The 18,768-nt window shown below is 32.9% G+C and overlaps 1 protein-coding gene across 1 annotated transcript; it reads left to right on the forward strand.

The window, feature by feature from the left end:
* Positions 1-124: 124 nt before the first annotated feature.
* On the forward strand, positions 125-17,538 carry LOC148274958 (uncharacterized). The gene is made up of 11 exons (XM_088236366.1): positions 125-242; positions 428-681; positions 1,392-2,763; positions 4,036-4,217; positions 6,257-6,496; positions 7,766-9,100; positions 10,578-10,889; positions 11,241-11,579; positions 12,709-12,893; positions 14,833-14,958; positions 17,273-17,538. The coding sequence occupies exons 1-11, from the start codon at positions 227-229 to the stop codon at positions 17,532-17,534; spliced, it is 4,623 nt and encodes a 1,540-aa protein (XP_088092492.1). The 5' UTR covers positions 125-226; the 3' UTR covers positions 17,535-17,538.
* Positions 17,539-18,768: the final 1,230 nt, after the last annotated feature.

The raw sequence follows: 18,768 nt of genomic DNA on the forward strand, positions 1-18,768 counted from the left end.
AGCGTCGCCTTGCACAGAAATGTCATTTTATTAATATTGTATGTGATATCAACAAAACACATAATTTGTGTCTTTTTATGAAGGGTTCAAAAGCGCCTCGTTATTATATTTAATCTGAACGAACGGGGTACAAAAAATGTCAGAATGAGAATTGTCAATTGTCAGAATTCAGAATATTATTTCTATGGATGAGTTCACGTGTGGTTTTGAATTTTGAAGTTTTAAAATGTCACTTGGGGCAGGTAATTTTTTTTAAATTGTTATCATGTAAAACGGAAGTAATATTCTTAAACGTTTTTCTAATATTTTGTTTAAATTACTCTCATTATTCTATGTGACGCTGAACATTACATTCACGAAAACAATCTAGCATGTGTAATCATAACATAACCTCTCAAATTTATTTATTTTTATGTTTTCGCTACAGAATTAAAGCGTCGATTGGATATCGCTGATGAACCACTGAATAAACGGCTCCGTCTAGCTGAAGATGTTTTGTCATCGCCGTTTTTCCCCGCCTTGAACCGGGAAGAAGTGGTTTTAGATTGGATATGTTCTCGAATAACCCAAATTCAAGACGATAAAGAAAGACGCGACTGCCTGACATCACTGAAGAATTGTTTACGGATGCCAATAAATTATAAAAACTTTACTACATCCTTCAAAACAAAGTTGTTACAGGTAAAAATATATTTATTTAAGTGTTTGATAAAGGTACAATTGTGTTAAACGTTTCAGCTATTTTATTTCTCAAAAATCAACAGATGGAAGAGTTGAGGATTTTTCAGTTTATTCAGGAAACATACAGTACACGTGTCATAATTTAAAAGTATACAAAATCAAACATAATTAGGAACTTCAGCCCTACAGGAAATTAGATACAAAAAATGTTTTCATTGTAGTAAAAATAAAAGCATTAAATTGTACCGTAAAGTTTCTTGCAAATACACAAAAAAGATAATAAAAAATATTTTCCTAAAAACGCACTACTTTTGATCGACGTCACTGGTTCATATGAACCAACCAATGACATGAGAGCTGTAAAGGATATCGGGTTGGCTTACCGCAAACAAACCAATCGAAAGAACTAACAGAGAACAACCTCTGATGTCTCACGCGTTATTTCAGAAAAACAAAAAGCACTACAAATCGATTCCGTTTTTTTTTTTTAATTTAAGCTAAAAGTTGTAAATAGATGGATTCCTGCTCGCTAAGATGAGTTGGATATTTGTAGGAAGGGAAATAAGTGGAGCCAAAGTCTTGAAAAAGGTTGGCATTTAGTCATTTATTGGGCAAACAAAGAATAAGTGGTTGAGATCTTCTTCTTCTTGAGATAATATTTGTTGAAAAAAAATAAACTAATTATAGCACATCCTTTTTTATTGTTTTAGGTTCTGACCAAACTGATTTCGTCTAAAGAAGAAACAAAAGGCGATCCGGATAATGGAGAAAACATTTTAATACTAGAAAGCTCAATTAGTGTTGTCGAAAATCAGACAATTAGTTCTCACTTCCAACACTTCATCGATGAATATTTTACATTTTTAAATCTGATTCTAAAAAATATTCTACAGAATTGTAAAAATACTGATGAGAAGAATACTCCAACTGATGTATTTGACTCCCTTGCTAAGCAGGTCCTCACAGACTTGTCAAATTTTACGAAAAATTTCGGGAAAAAGGCAGTCTTGGTCAACGCCTTTATTGATTCGGGGATTTTACACACTGTTTTAGAATTTACATATTCGTCGAAGTTTTCTTACAAAGCATTGAATATTTGCCAATCAATTCTTTTCCCGCTGCCGTCATTACAATTATACAGAAATTATTTGACTGTTCTGATAAAAGGCTCCAGTTTAACGACGTTGATCGAAGAAACGGGCGAACCGCTGCGAACAATTGTCAAAGTTGTAGACATCCTCTTGAAACATTCTAACAAAAATGGCGAAGAATCGAAAAAATGCTTGGAGTATTTCATAAAACTTTTCATCTACTGTTCAAAAACCGACGAGTACCTCATTTTCTCATTCAATGTTATTCTTACGTTCTGCCTCGGCATCGAACAAAACTACATCAAAATCAAAGGTAATATTTCTAAGATTGACCTATCTATGGAAACCGTTGCAGACTTGTACCTTCAAAATATTAAATATCTTGCGGAAAACAATGCCAATTTGAATATTGCGTTTTCCGGCGGGAACAACTCATCAAAATTGGAATCCAAGAGAAATTTTTTAACATTCTTACAAACAGCCACTTTGAAACTATTATTTACCGATTCGATACCATTACAAAATATGCTCTTGATAATACAATCGATTATCGACTTGGACCCGGCGATTTTGGAGCCGAATATTTCGAAGATTATGCCCGTTATTATGACACAGAAAAAGAACGACAAAAGCGCTGTAACTCTTTACAATTCTGTTATGAAAAAAGTTCTTGGGATTCAATTCAAATTATGCAGGGGCCCTGATTTTCTGCCGAAATTACTGCCTTCCCTGCATGCGAAATTGGAGAGCTTAGATGAGGAACAGAGCAAACTAATTGTCAAGAGAATTAAGGTGATCGAAGAACTCGGCGATGCTTCAAAGTTGAATAAAAAAATCATAAGTCAGGAAGATGTGTTTCCTGAAGAGGTTTGCAGTAGTCTTGGCAAGCTTGGTTCGGAGCTTATGTCTTGGCAAAACATAGATCTGTTCACTATGTTAAATAAGCAATTGGAATTGTATTGCATTTCTCAATTTGAAAGCAATCAAATGGGTGAGTAAACAATTGTCTATACTAAAATTATTTTCATTTTAATGATCAGTACTTATTAGTGATTTGAATGTTAAGCTATGTTTGGTAGTTGAGGGTTGGAGTTCCTACCCCATTTAGAGATTGACAGAAGACACGAAGTTGCTGTTTGATGGTTACTTATTACATGGTGAATAAATAATTAATTATGTCGGACGAGAGTTACAGTGATTAGTTTTCAAGATCTTGCCGCCCGCGATTTTTATATAAATTAGTATTCAGTAAATCGAGTGAATAATTATTTACTGTCGAACGCAAACTTAGTTTTATAAATTTAGTTTGAAATTAACATTGAAGCCAGACAGACGTCACAACACTTTAGGTATTGTTGATACATCCACCTATGAAAAACGTGTTTTTGCGCATCATATTAAATACCCAACTCACACATGGTCGCTAGCCTACTGCTTCTCCTTAAATGTTTTATTATTATTTATGTATTTTTAATTTTTATTTTATTTTATTCAGAAAACATACAGTCATACATAATAAGTATTAAAAACAACAATTTTTTAACATAAAAAGACCAATTAAGTTTTCATAAATTATGCAGAAGATATAAACATTAAATGTGACAAAAAATAAATAAGAATTTCAAGTGAGAAAAGAATAATTGTTGACATTTGTGTTTTCCATGGAGGTAATAAATGAAAATACCGAATGTACACTCCAAGCCATACACGCACACACATGAACGCACATATAAAACATACACAAACATATGCATTACATGCGGCACAAATACATAGCATAAACCACTCGACCCCATGAAGAAATTTTCTGTACAAATGCAACGTGCCGTTAAAAATGTCTACATCAATACTGAGTCCGTTATAATTTCTACGTCTAATGAATGAATTCGGGGTATAATTGTTTTTACAAGTTGGTACATAAAAAAGGGAATTTAATCTAGTATAGCGAAGAGGACAACGGAAACCAATATTTTGTAAAAGATACGGCGAATCAACTATATTATTGAGAATTTTGAAAAGAAAAATTAAATCACATGTAAGGCGCCTTTTTGGTAGTGATTCTATATTAAAATTGATCAAAGGTGCGCCGTAATCGTTTTCAATGTTGCCAAAACGATATTCCAGGCTCCTTATAAATTTCTTTATTAATTTAATTAAATGAAAAGCGTAGTAAATACTTAGTTCCGTAGGCCAATTACCAGTTTAATCACTCACAACATCGTCGAACAAAACAATCAATAAATCATCTCAAATTGACTTTCAGCTCCTTCAACTGTCGTGTTAACTGAACTCGTATCTTCCTGCATTTGTTCCTTTCTGGAACACAGCAAGATGGCGGATCAAGGAATTCCTCAAAATGTGGTGAAGAAATTTAGCGTGGTTTTTGACGAATTCGGTAAAGAAACTCTCTCCAAATTTGGAAAGGCGGTCTTAAATTTTCCCGCGGTAAGTTGTCCAAGTCTTTTGCTTGAATCTCTATTTATCAATTTATTTTTATCATCATTATTTCCCTACCCACAACGAGTGGTGCATTGGTACTCAAATTGCAGCGTATTTTGATCATTTATAATCGATCTTAGGCTTTATATTATGAATTTTTTGTTAAATTGATAGATTATTCAACAATTTTTTCATTTAAATTATTTATTGACAATTCTTGGTGGAATTCCATTGTAACGATGTAATAACTTATATTTACATATAAGTTATTAATTTTAAAAATACTTGGTACACTTCAACAGATAGAATTTAAAAACTCACCCTTATTAGCCCCCTTAGTTAGACCCTGTACATTGTAATAAAACAATAAATATTTTTCATATAATAGAATATTCTCTTAAAAGTATACCGCCAACACATGTTTCAATAATTTGTCTCACTCTGTTCCATTGAAATATTTCGTATTGTATTTTTTCAACTTATTTTTAAATGTACCTACACTTAAGATAATATTTAGTTTTATATAAATTACCCTTACACTGTATAATATTCACCAGTCTGAAGATGCCCATTAGAGGGTGAAAGCGCTAATTGGTCAAAATAAATAAGTGGATGTGTACCAAGTATTTTTTAAATTAATAACTTATATGTAAATATAAGTTATTACATCATTATTTAACAATATTTTGAGTTTGTCCAAATTTTTATATACAAGAACTGGATTCAACCCCCTAGGGAGCTATTAATATATTACAACAGAGATGAAGAAAATTTTAGAGAGGGAAATATAAAAGTCTAGGCATCTACAGGGCTTATGACCTGTCAGTGGTCTCACATTACACACTGTATAGTGTTAAAAACTTAGGGAAAACTCAAAACGTTTTTGATAAATCCACCTGGTCCAAGAATAATATCTTCATGCGTTGCCTTGTATGTTGGTGAAATAATTCGATCAGGTGAATCTCGCCCGCGTCAATAAAGGTTTCAACTCTTTAACCTCACAACTATCTACAGTTGGAAGGGAAGAATCGAAGGAATATAGATGTTCAATTATAGATGTTGAATCGGGTTGTGGTCCTGTGGCTAGTGTCTCGGACTCACGAACCAAAGGTCCGTGGTTCGAATCCTACTCTACCCCAACTTGATTCCCATTTTCTAATAGTGAGTTATTTACAACTCGTTGAAAATGGCCCTCAAAATTAAATATTTGGGAAAATCATAAGAACGCAAATATTTCTTCTTTTTTTTAAATAAAAAAAATTAAATTAAAAAAAAACATAGGCAAAATGGTGAATGTTACACAGTGTGTAAAGTGGCCACTTAAACCAACCTATAATCGGTCATAAACCCTGTAAATACCTAGACTTCCATATGCCCTTCTCTGAAATGTTATCCATCCCTGTTGTAATTTGTTAATAAAATATTTATTTCATAAATGTGTTTTTACACTAGAATATTTCTATGTTGATAGGGCAAAGGACGTTAAGTCAACGAATATATTATAGTATATTTGTTGACTTATCAACACAGATTTCATAGTCCCTGGACTGGCACCTGGGGTGCAATTATGAATCTTCTCTATCCCCTAGAGAGTAGTTAATTTGGGAATATTGATTTTTTCCATGCGACTAATTTTTGCTTCTTTTATTGACACATTGACAATTAAACGCCAAAAAATATGAACACGTGAAATCAAACATGATGATTGTCATTCAAAACATTATTGTGACCTTAAGCATTACCCAAAACACTTAATTAGGCTGAATTGACCAAACCGTATTAGTTTTATTTCCGTTATTGAAGCAGTTTTATACACCATTTGACGTTCAATCATCAGTGTGGCCATTGTATAAAGCAAAATGTCGTCGCATTAAAAAAAAATCATCAAATTAATCACTCTATAGGGGGTAGAAAAAATTCAGCAATTTCATTCTGAAGCGTAAAACTGATTATCTTACCCTCATGTAACTGGAGAGTTCAGAATTAAATAGAAGATATTTTCTCATTATTTATTTATGTCTTATTATATTATTATTTGGTTACAGGAATTGCAGATTTTAAACTCGTTTCTTCGAGTGTGTCACAGTTACGGGCAACTCAAGCTTTTGATGTGTCGTTATCAGCCATATTACTCCGAGGCATTACCTGGCTGTGATACCATAACAGATAGAATCAGTAAGCCCGGTGATCTCTCTCTACTTCACTCTTATTTGGGCTCCTCGGAATGGAAAAACATATTCAAACTGGTGAAGAGAACGAACAACACTTCGTGTACTGATGCCATGGTATTTTTTTCATTTTATTCCTACAATAAACGGTCGTCTGAGAGTTCTACTTATTACACCACTAAAATTTAAGCTTTAAAAATTATATAAAGTTTGGGTTTTGGGATTGACGCGGGATAAGGCGAGAACGCTGGCTGGGGATAGGGTCTTCTGGAGGCGTCTGGTGATGCTGGAGCGCATTTGGACAAAAAGAATAAGAAATTGAATAAATAATAAACTTCATAGGTCCTAAACGTTAGAAGGCTATTCTTAGACAAATCACTTCTATCCGCTTCCAATGGTGCATAGGACACTGCATTAATATTCCAATTACAGCATATCTTAATCATTTGTTACATGAAGTCAAAATCACCCGTTTTTCATCAGATCCAATCCAGTGACTATTAAACGTTACACTGAAAATATATTTTTTTAAATATATATTTAATGTTGATCTATCCATTAGTCCAACCTGAGCTTCAAGCATAAAAATAATAACACTAATAGTTGGCTGATTTATATAGCGGCATTTTTGTGAAAAATCACCTCAAAGGCGTTATACAATTATTGTATACTTAAACTTACATTCTAACTAAACTAAAGTGACATATTATATTTTCTGATTTAAAATTGCGGGTATGATAAACTAAAGAAGTGAGATTTTAGTTGGGATCTGAACTGACTGGGACTATCGATGATACGTAAGTTTGAAGGCAATAGGTTTCAGGCAGAGGGGCCGGCAACTGCAAAAGCGGGATCTCCGAATCTAGTGTTTGAGCAGCGCCGGATTTTGACAAGTTTTCTTCTGCCTTAATCGAATGCTGACCTAAGAGTAGGTTTTCTTTGACATGTATTTTCCCTAATACAAAGGTCCGATAGGTATCTTAGAGTAATTTCATGAAGGGATTTGAATACTGTCCAGCAAAGCTTGTATTTTATTCTCTCTGGGCTTTTTAACCAGTGCATATCTCGAAGATGCTGTGGGATGTGAGAATATATTTTTAATCCTGGCTTATCCAAATAAGTAGGCAAATGCGATAACCACTAGAGCATAAAGCTGAAATAGAGTACTAAATAATATTTTGAGTATGTCCAAATGTTTGTAAACAACTATCTACCGGATTTGTATATAAGGAGAAGCATAAAAATTTGAAATTATTTTTAAGCCGTGTCTAATTTTTTTTATTTTTAAATACAAAAATAAAAATCGTGTTTTATTAATTTTAAACCCATAATTGTCACAATTTTTTTGTCTTTATTGTATTCAGCTTTTATTTATATTTTTTTCAGAACTCTCTCATACTTCAAAAGATCATAACACTTGACATCCATTACACTTCATCTATGGATATCAAAGAAATGAGAAGTTATGCCTTAAACGATTTGGAAGAATTTTGGGAGTTTTTATCTGTTAGCGATTTCCATTGCAATTCTCTGTTTTCAAATTTGACAGAATCTGAAATCAAAATGGCAGCAAACAAAATAGTTTCCATAATCCTCAGCGATAAACATAAAAGTCAAGATGATGATGCGCTCTATGGAATTTTAAAAAAAGAAAGCGTAGCAAATAATAAAAAAATACTGTCTATGATTTTGGTGGAGTGCATAAGGAATCTATGGTCACTTTTAGACAGTGAAAAAGCAATGAAAAGTTACAAATCTATTTTTCAAGCTTCGGAATCAGAAGATTTTAAAATAAAGACATTTTTTGAAAATGAAATTGATGATTTCAACAAGTATATGGCATCCATAGGCAAATGCCATTTTGTGAAAAAATCAATATCCATAGAAAAAACTATACAGATTGTAGATCTTATGAATGCAATTCCAATTGAATATTTAAATGAAAATTTCCAGTTTACTGCTTTATTTTCTCTGCTTGCTATCAAAATTATGATGAAAAATAATAATACAGACGATTTAAAAGTAATCTTTGAAGATATTGATTTAAAATGCGATACAATTATTCTCAGAATATTTGAACTGTCGTACAAATCACCAAACATTTTAGAACTCTTTCCGCTAAACTTCGTTTTTGAAAACAGTTTTTTGGATTTGACAAATGAAACCAGCGGTAAAAGTGAGTTTGCTTACAAAATTTTAAAACAGTTATTTGAACGATTAATTACAAAAGACTCTTTTAAAGAGTTTAAGCAGATTGTTAAGTATCTAAAAGATGGTGTACATCTATCAGAAAAAGATTGTATAAAAAATAATGGCTTTCAAATTTCCGCCATTTTGTATATCACTTTGTTCAATTATAAAAAGTCTAATTTGCCAACAGAAATTAAGACTGTGTTAGTGAAGAGTTTGAACAATATCAAAGGTGTTATTTCTGATGTTTTCGAAGCTGTTAAATGGAAACATCTTTTAAATAAAAAAGAACATAAGTCAATGGAAACTGAAAATGAAATAACATCGGTAGATTTGAACAAAAGTTTACTTGACCAGAGTCAGCTTGTTCAGTTGGATTCGGTGATTGGAGAAGATTTAAAATTAGTCTTGTTAAATATTATAGAAGCGTTTACTATTTTGATTGCTGGAAAATGTGACTCAATGCAAGAGGATGATATAAAAATGCTGAAATGTTTGACCAAAGGCTTAGCGCTGTTTTCAAATGTATCGGTAAGTAAATACTTTTTCATTAATATTTAAAGCGCTCGTTTTGTTATTTTCTATGCTGCATAACTTTACCATATTATTACAAAGTCTGTAGACCCAGATGTGGAGGTGAAATGCACGATCGAAATGGCCCGTAGCACATTCAACAAAATGAAAACAATATTCTTCAATGATAAATTGAATTTAAAACTTTAGCAGAGAATGGAGAAATGCTATGTTTGGTCTGTTCTGTTGAATAGCTCAGAAACTTGGACATTGAAAGCTCACACTATGAACCGGTTGGAGACCTTCGAGAAGAGATTTCACAGAAGAATGATTTATATACTGTGGACAGATTTGGTTGCATTGTAGAGGTCCTGAGGAGAGCTATGTTAAAATGTATTAAGGTCTGTAAGATTTCCAATCTGGGTCACATCCTGCGTGAAGACAAGTATAAAATTCTCCAACATATACTAATGGGCAAGATTGAGGGACAACGTGGACCTGGCAGAAGGCAAACGTCTTGGCACAACAACAGAATAGACTGGACCAGAATGAGGTGTATGGGGGAGTTGTTCCAGGCAGCGCAAGACTCAGGCCTTTTTAAAAGTGATTGCCAATGTCGGGAACACCCGATAGGGCGCAAGAAGAAGATGTAGCTTCATGGTGTTGCTAAAATTTTAGCTTCCATATTGTAAATTGAATTTTATGTATACAGTAAAACCTCGTTTTTACGTACCTCGATTTTATGTTTTCCCGCTTTCTACACCGAAATATTTAGGTCCCATTTTTTCCATACATTCTCATTCAAATATTCCCCCAAATAACGTTCTTCATAACCCCCGTTTTATGTCGAAATTTTTCTATAACTCATTCCCCGCTTGTAAATAAAAAAATGTGTAAATTATTGTATCAAACTAAATTCAAAGTAGGTGCAGTGTAATTGACCATTTTGTTTAAGTGTCTAATTTTGACATTTTACTAAATAGTGACTTGCAGTTGACGCATGTTTAGGAAGAATAAAGTCTTTACATCAGTAAATTACTATGCAGAAAGTTAAAAAAATTGGCAATAGAAATATTATTTGATGTTATAAACATGATGTGAAAAGGAGATAGTTTAAACAGTTATCATAAAAGTGTGAAACAGTTTTGCCGCGATGTAAATGACAATTAAAATTTCGTGGTGTCATACTAAAAAGAGTGATACCATATAAATAAAATTTTCCAATATTCAAGGGAAAAATCGTATGCATTTTATGCAAATTTAAATCATTATTTTCGTGTTTTTAAGGTTAAGTACCTAGATAAAATTATTTAAACATTCTTAGTTCCTCAGTTTTACACTTTTTTTTGTTGCTTCTTTGAAAAACGTAAAACAGGGGTTTTACTGTAATTCATCATCATTATACACCCATTTCTGTAGCTCATATTGCCATGTCTCCAACGATATATTAATTTTAGTTCTAAATTTGACCGCATGCATATGTTCATGTTTCTAGTTGGCAGCTTTATTGGATCCCAATACAAGCCTCCACCACTTGAAGGGCGCAACCTTATTCATCAACACTGTCCTGAAAAATCAGAAACATTTTGTAAAGAATCCCGCCATGGCAGATCAAAGCAATTTCTACATTCAAATTTGGCACGCAACTACTTTTTTCCTTCAAAACTCTATGGACAAAAACGGGGCGAGTTGGAACGAACTGTCAAACTTGAGCATAGATAATGTGAAGCTGATTTTCGAAATCTGCGACCAAAAATTTTTCAGTCAATTTGTTATGAAGCAATTACTTAACTTCAACAATTTCACAGTAAGTCATTTGTGATTTTTTGTACGGATATTTTAAAAATATTTTTTTTTTTATGGAATTATTTTCTTTTGTCCTTTTTTGAAGGAAGAGTATTTTAGTTGTAAATATTTCATTTCTACAGTATATTTGTAGTAAAATTTATATGCCGCTGAATGTCCGAAATGAATTTTAACATTTTGCTTAAAACATGCTGTAGAAATAAAAATTTTATAGCCAAAATATTAAAACTAATTTTTTAAAAGGAATTTAAAAAAACAAGACAGTGTAAAAACTTTGAGACCGATAATAATTGGCCTTGTGGTTTCTTTTGCGTAAATTATTTGATTTGAAGGGTTAATATTCTTATTTCAGTCTGAAGATGTAACAAAAGGTGAAAAGTCATCGAATCGTCCGATACAAGTGACAAAAATGATATGGTCGTGTTTTCTGAATTGTAACCTAAAACCGGGCGGAAAAAATGACACGCGGTCGAACTCAGTGAAGCAGATGTGTAACACCTTTTACTTCTGGCTGCGAAAGACCACCTCATCACAGCAGGGAGAGTACGCCAGGTTGTCGGGGAACCCTGTGGATGATGAAGAAGAGGTTTCGGCTGAAGAGAAGAAGGAAACTAAAATCGTCTCCAAGGAGAACTTGGAAATTATGGCGGCGTATTTTGAAATCATGGTCGAGTGTGTCACTACGAAAAAGGTAAATGTTATAAGATAAAATACGATATAGTTTATGATATTCAGGTGAGACTGTTAGGTGGGATTGTACCGAGGCGAAACATGTGGACGAATGTGTATATTAATTTATTTTTTTTAATTTTGTGATGTCCTGCTGGTAAAACAACTTTGTGACTTCAATTTTAATTTTACATCACTTTGTTGACCTGGAATATGAAAAAGTAATTTCCGACAAACACCAACATTAGATTAAAAAGTAAGAGTTCCCCGGTCGTTCTCCGAATTATAAATTACTTCAGAGATCGAATAACATTTTTTTTATATTCCAAGACTATTCAGTGATCTCCCAAAAGCCATTATTCGCATGGAAGATCTTTAAAAAAAAAGAAAGAACTGAAAAATATCTCCATAGTACCTTATCATCATCATCATCATCATCATAAGATTGACAGCCCTGGCTGTATCCAGAAGTCTCCTCCACTCTAGCTGGTCTGCTGTCCTTCCTCTCCAGCTCCTCACTTACAACGTTGTCGTATCTGCACTGATGCGGCCCACCCATCGCATTTTGGACCTTCCTGGTCTCCGTCGTCCTTGTGGCACACAGAGAGTTAGAGGTTTTCGTCGTCCATTATAATTATATGGCCAGCTTTGATGGAGTAGATCATATCGAAGCGACGAGGCCAATTGTTGTTTTCTCTCACAGGGCCATAGACAACTCTGAGGCTTCTTCTATCGAAAGCTGCAATGGTTCCCTCAATATACTTTATCATAACACAGGTTTCGGAGGCATGTCAGGATTGGTTTGATCAGAGTTTTGTACAGTATTATCTTAGTATTTTTTCTCATTAGTTTGTAGTGTGATTTCTGAAGCGCGTAGTAGCAACGGTTGGTAGCCATTATTCTCCTTCTGATTTCTTCCTTAGAAAATAGGAAATGTTAATTAACAAATGTATTGTAATATAATTATTATGTATGCCTGTAAAACAAACCTGTTTAAAAAAATTGTGTCCCATCAAAAAGTCAGTGGGTAGCAAAAATAATGACTCGCTCTAAATATAATTAATAAATGCACTTCTGCATAAGTAAAAAACGGCAAAACAAATTACTGCGAATCTCTTGAAAAGTGTTAAAAATATGTTGGAATCTTCCAGATGGTTCTATCAAGTTCTCTGATTGACATCATCATCCAGTTGCCAGTTATCGTGACCTTCGACATGGAGACTTGTCAGGCGTACGGCAATCCCGCATCGCTGAAAGTCTTCACCATCACATTTGAGAAATGCGTCATGTTAACCAACGCGCTTCTCATTCATCGCTCTGAATTGTTGCAGGACAGGTGAGAACTATAATTAACTTTTCAAAATTCATTTGTAAATAGAACCTGCAATAAGTGTAATCAGAAATTAAATTGTATTGATATTAATAACATATATTTAATTTCCTTTAAAAATGTAATTTCCAAAAAAACTTCAACTTATGATGTTGCGCCTTGAATCCGCAGCCTATATTTTGCAGGTTATGTGCAGTTCTGTATGTAGGCACATAATAAATGTACACTGTATGGTCAACTATAGTCGTATTATATATCATAATGTGCAACTGTGTGACCAACATTCAAAAGTAGATATATTTTTAATAATATGTATTACATTTACATTTTTAGTAATATTATAAGTTGTGTATCATTATTTTTTTTATTTTTTTTTAAATAAACGGCACTTAGTGCCTTTTACATATTAGTTTCAAATACAATTAAATATACATTCATGTAAGCATAAGTAATACAGAGCATTTAAAACAATATTCCTAATTAACAAATTAAGAAAGTCTAAAAAAGATAAACTATATAAAATAATAAAATATTACCAGTTATTGAATTATCGATAAAAATAAATAAATTTGGTATTAGAAATACTTTGAACCAGTTAAAAAAAACGAAGAAAACAATTTTGAATAACATAAAAATATATATATATATATATATTTATATGTATTATTATTTAAAACTAATACTTAGGTAAATAGTATATATTTATGTACAAAAATATATGATGATTTTTTTTAAATAAGGTGAAGAGAAATATTTTGTATTATATATAAATTAATTCACCAAAAAAAAAGAAAAAATAACACTAATAAAGAAGTTTAAAACAATTCTTAACAATAGTAACAAATAGTTACCTAGAACTATTACCAATGAAATAAAGGAGAAGAGTCGTTCTATATGTACTAAATTTCATGTGAAATGAGTCACCCAACGCCCTGGTACTCATTGCCTAGAGAGTGAAGTCTATTGATGACTGCATTTTTACCATATAATGTCGAAGTATTGTTTCCACAGTATTGGTAGGTTTGCCGAGTTGTCCTTTTCGGTACATTAAAATTAATTAATGATAAAATTGCAGGGGTTTGACACCCCTGCAATTTTTAGAATGGATTATTTTATATAAATTTAATAAATCAGTTATAACTCTCCTATCGCTAAGTCTTAATAATTTCAAAATAAACAGCAACATATTATAATTTAAAAATTCAATACCAACACCTAATTTAAAATTAATAAATCGTAAAAACTTATTTTGGACCTTTTCAATACAATATTGGTGCCTAGAATAATGAGGAGCCCAGATTGTAGAGTTGTACTCCAAAATGCTTCTTACAAGTGACGTGTACATTATTTTAAGTGCACCTATATCTTTGAAATCTTTAGTGGTTCTGATAACGAAATGATAATGATTTTATGTTATTTATAATTTTTATGTGACAACATTAACAATAACAATATTATGTGGAAGCCTCTAATTGGACTTTATGATATGTTGTATCTTACACATTTATAAATGTCTGTTGGCTTTCCAATGAAATAAAAAATTATAATATTATTTTTCTCCGGGTTTAGCCGAATGAGCGTTTCACTTTTAAATGTGAAGAATTAGACTCATTCACTGCCAAGCTTTTGAATATGTATATGCACGCCGTGTGGCCAAAGAAGTTTTCTTTTAAATTTTTTAATTTCAATTTATTTTTCACATAGGATTCATAGAATCTCCCGCAAACGTCGGTAAATCCATCATCAAAAATCATCAAATCAATCTATAATAAATATGTATTTCCGCCCTTATAATTTACCAAAATATTCCAATTTCGGGGCCATTTTCAATCATCAGAAAATAGGAACCAAGTTATGTTATAGTTGGGTTCGACACTAGCCACGGGACCACACCCTGGTTCTAGATAACAAAGATGGTACTGTAAATATTGAATGATGTTTTCAGATGGCCATGTTTTCTCCAAGGCTACAGGAAGCTGATGAAATGTTTGAGTACAAGAAGTCACGCTGACAAACTCAAGGATCCGGAGGAAATAGAGGCTTTAGTGAAGATGGCTCTGAGCTTAGAAAAGTAATTTTTTTATATGTTTTTTCTCTTTAATATTTTACACAAAACGTAAGTTCTGTTTGTATTTCTACCAAAGTAGTTATGCTCATGCATGGTACTTACCCTGACCTATTGAAAAGGAGTGAATGCCATTTTGAGTTAGCTGACTGTTTTGTACGCTTTATGGTGCTTGTTTGAAATGCCAAAAAAAATTTTAAAACCCCACAGCTTGTTAGATGAGGTCGGTAATTTGTTTTCTTAATGCGAAGAACATTAAACCAGTGCACATTCATCAACAGATCTGTGAGTTCATGCAACGATTTGTTCATCGATAAATAAAAATTAAATTGAAATTTAAGATAAAATTTAAGTTACGTAAACCTTGACAAAGAAGCTTGTTTGCTTTGAAACCGGTCGGTGAAAATTAAAAATTAGTGGTTAGAAACAAAGTTATTTTATTTATTTTATTATAATGAATAACAACAAAGTTAGTGCTTTAAATATAAACTTTATATGAAATTTAAGAGTTCACGCGAAATTGTCTTCCTAAACCTGTAATCCTTCATTCACAAAAGCAATCACCACCGGCTAGGCTACAACACTAGAACATGACTGGACAATGAAAATGATTAATTTATGGATTACAACATCTTAACCCCAGATTCATTAATATTGAATCAACTAGACTATACCACCAGAAGTCAAAATCTTCTAAGAGCAACTTTGGTTTTTATGCCCCAATGTCCAGAATGTGAAGATTAGTCAATTCATCACACGACTTGGAATTCTTTGGGATAGATGTTCCGGCTTTTCGTAGATCTCTTTGCGACTAAAACAGTGTGGGATAAAGTTGGATTGGCATGGTTTAGCTCGAAGTCTTATGCCTTTCGTTTTTATGAATATATTGTATACCATTATTGTTTTGCCCTTGTTTGTCTTTGCTACATAGTTTTATGTTCTTTTTGTTCAGTTTCTTATATTTATGTTTCTTCATGTAACTGTTGTTATTGACTTAGACCATATATATATATTTTTTTAATATATAACGTGGCGCTATCTGTATGGCATTATTGCCACCCCATCAAGATATATTTAATAAATAATATACTAGGATAAAAAAAGGGGACTCTGTGAATCAAAGATTAATAGGATGTCTAGAGACATTGGATCGGCATGAATTTAAATAACTTAAAACACTGTCACGGAAGACAACGTAGAAAAAACGACATTGGTAGATGCGTTAGCTACAGACGAATTCAGAAAGATTGGTTGCAATTATTTTCTGTACATTTTCGTCACAGTGTACGGAGAACATGTAATATGTGATTCAATGGTAAGGAGATGGGAAATACAATTCCATGAAACAGTTCGTGATAATGTGCTTGACGATGAACAAAGTGGATATTCCCTTTTATGAAGAGCACTATGACAAGACAATTATTGTGAAATAATATTACCTTAAACTATTTTTCTATGTAACTTCCAATTCCCATTCTAATAAGAAACTGTCCCTATAGTCCTTAAAATATAGCTTGATTAGAATGACAGCTGTCCAACTGATTTCATTTCTTCTTCTTCTTCTTATGGTTCCTCTCCCCGATGGAGGTTGGAAATCATCATTGCGATTCTTACTTTATTGGCAGCTGCCCTGAACAAGGACTGAGTGCTGCAATGGAACCAGTCGCGCAAGTTCTTAAGCCAAGAGATGCGCCTTCTACCTGCACTGCGTCTCCCTTCAATCCTTCCCTGTAGAATGACTTGTAAAATTTTATATTTTTCGCCTCTCATCACATGCCCAAAGTACTCAAGTTTTCTTTTCTGATTTCATTAGTGATGGGAAATTACTGATCACTGATCAAATCGATTTTATCAGTTATTTCATGCAATCATGAAACTCTGTTTCCGAAAATTGATATAAAAAACGCAAAAACAAGCCTATTATAGTGTGTTTAACACAATTATTCACCAATAAATGAGACATTTATACCTTTTTCATGAACAACATCAAATCAATTATTTTTTACTCGATCAATTTGTCCCATCTCTAACGTTTTGGCAAAATGATGTAACCTTGTAAGAACGTCGTTAATAATTAGGTTTAGTTTAGTTTTTTTTTTTAGTTTTAAAGCTGATTTTATTGATTAATGTTGAATTATGTTTCAAGCATTGTATTAAAAAAATAAATTAACACGCCAAATACAAATGATTTTTCGTGTGTCAATATAAATAACTCCTTTGACGCTACTACAAAGTTATATCGTCACTTTTTCTGACAACTGTCATTCTAATCATGTTACATTTTAAGGACTTTAATTACCATTTAAAATGTTTTCACAAGGTTAACCCAGTCGATGGTCAAGAATGAAAAGCACGATCTCTCCCGTATCGCGTCGTACCTGATCGCCGACACCATGGCCAACTTCCAGCGGAGCCCGGTGACTCCCCGGGTGAAGTTCCACCTCCAGAACTGCGTACTCGGCTTGCTGCAGCTGCTGGATTCGCACGCCATTGGCTTCCTCATGAGGAACCTTCCGTCGCGCATGCTCTTCCAACAGATATATCAGACTTACAACTCCTATTACAAATACACCGGACGATAGATGATTTTGTGTTTTATTTATTACCTTAACCCTGTTTACATAGAAGACAAGATTTAAATTTGCAAAATTCATATTTATGGCGAACTTTTGATAATTTTAATGTAATAAAAAATCATTTAACATAAATTTATTTGCAAATAATCTTAATGACGTACGGCGTTTGCTTTCGAAATAATTCGTAGTATTTTTTAATTTCTTTTGAATTTACATTAAATTACTACTCATTTTATGTTTGAAAATCTTTTTTCACTTACTGTGATGCTACTTGTGAAAACCTGTAATTGGCTTATTTGTTTTGTTATATATATAAGATAATTAAAGCTGTTGGTTTTCCAAATAAATAAATATAAAACATAATAAAAACTCATAAAACTCACAAATAAAAACACTATAATTAAAAACATGTTTCTACCTATTTGGCCTGATCCTCTCATCGATCTCCATGAAAGAATAATATAAACAAATAATAATTTACAATATGCATCCTTGCACCGTTCCTTTTATAAAACTCTTGGACTTCATCCTAAGGAAATCGATTCCACTAGATCAAAGAATATCCATCTCCTCCTCCCAAAAACTCTGCAACCTCGGGAGAATATGCTGATGATGCAGTTACAATTGACGATTTAGTGGGAGTTTTCAAGTCACAGTATATAAGCTAACTGGAGATCGGATATTTACTTAGTGAAAAGCAAATGCCACCTATATAATACCGGAATACCACCTATTCTCCTCTATGGATGCGAATTGTGGCACATCATTAGGGCCTAAAACAGCAAACTACTGAGTTTTGAGAATAAGTGTCTCAGAAGAATCTTTGTTGCCGGCCTCTCTGCCTGGAACCGATTGCCTTTAAACTTATGAATCAACGACAGTCCCAGTCAGTTCAGATCCCAACTAAAATCTCACTTCTTTAGTTTATCATACCCGCAATTTTAAATCAGAAAATATAATGAGAAGCACTTGCACACTTCTGGTCGAACAATAAGGAGAGGTCTCAGCAAAATATGTCCATACGAGGCTTTTATGTCATACCCAAAACCTGTACGACTTGCTCAGAGACATCTCTCATTTATCGCACCGAGAGTGTTCAATATTTCGGAAGAGCGTATTAAGCCCTCAAGGACAAAAACTATTTTCAAGAGAAGAGTTAAGGACTGGATTATCCTTAGTGGGAGGGATTTGAGTGAGAAACTCCTTTCTGATCCTACATTTGTGGTGATATACTCATGTG

This window comes from Micrasema longulum, unplaced genomic scaffold, assembly GCF_059751315.1.
Source record: "Micrasema longulum isolate JH-2025_06_02 unplaced genomic scaffold, ASM5975131v1 h1tg001544l, whole genome shotgun sequence".
Lineage (NCBI taxonomy): Eukaryota > Metazoa > Arthropoda > Insecta > Trichoptera > Brachycentridae > Micrasema > Micrasema longulum.

Coding starts and splice junctions, on each gene's coding strand:
- LOC148274958 (XM_088236366.1), top strand. Junction 2,764..4,035: donor ATTTGAAAGCAATCAAATGG/GTGAGTAAACAA, acceptor ATTGACTTTCAG/CTCCTTCAACTGTCGTGTTA. Junction 9,101..10,577: donor CGCTGTTTTCAAATGTATCG/GTAAGTAAATAC, acceptor TCATGTTTCTAG/TTGGCAGCTTTATTGGATCC.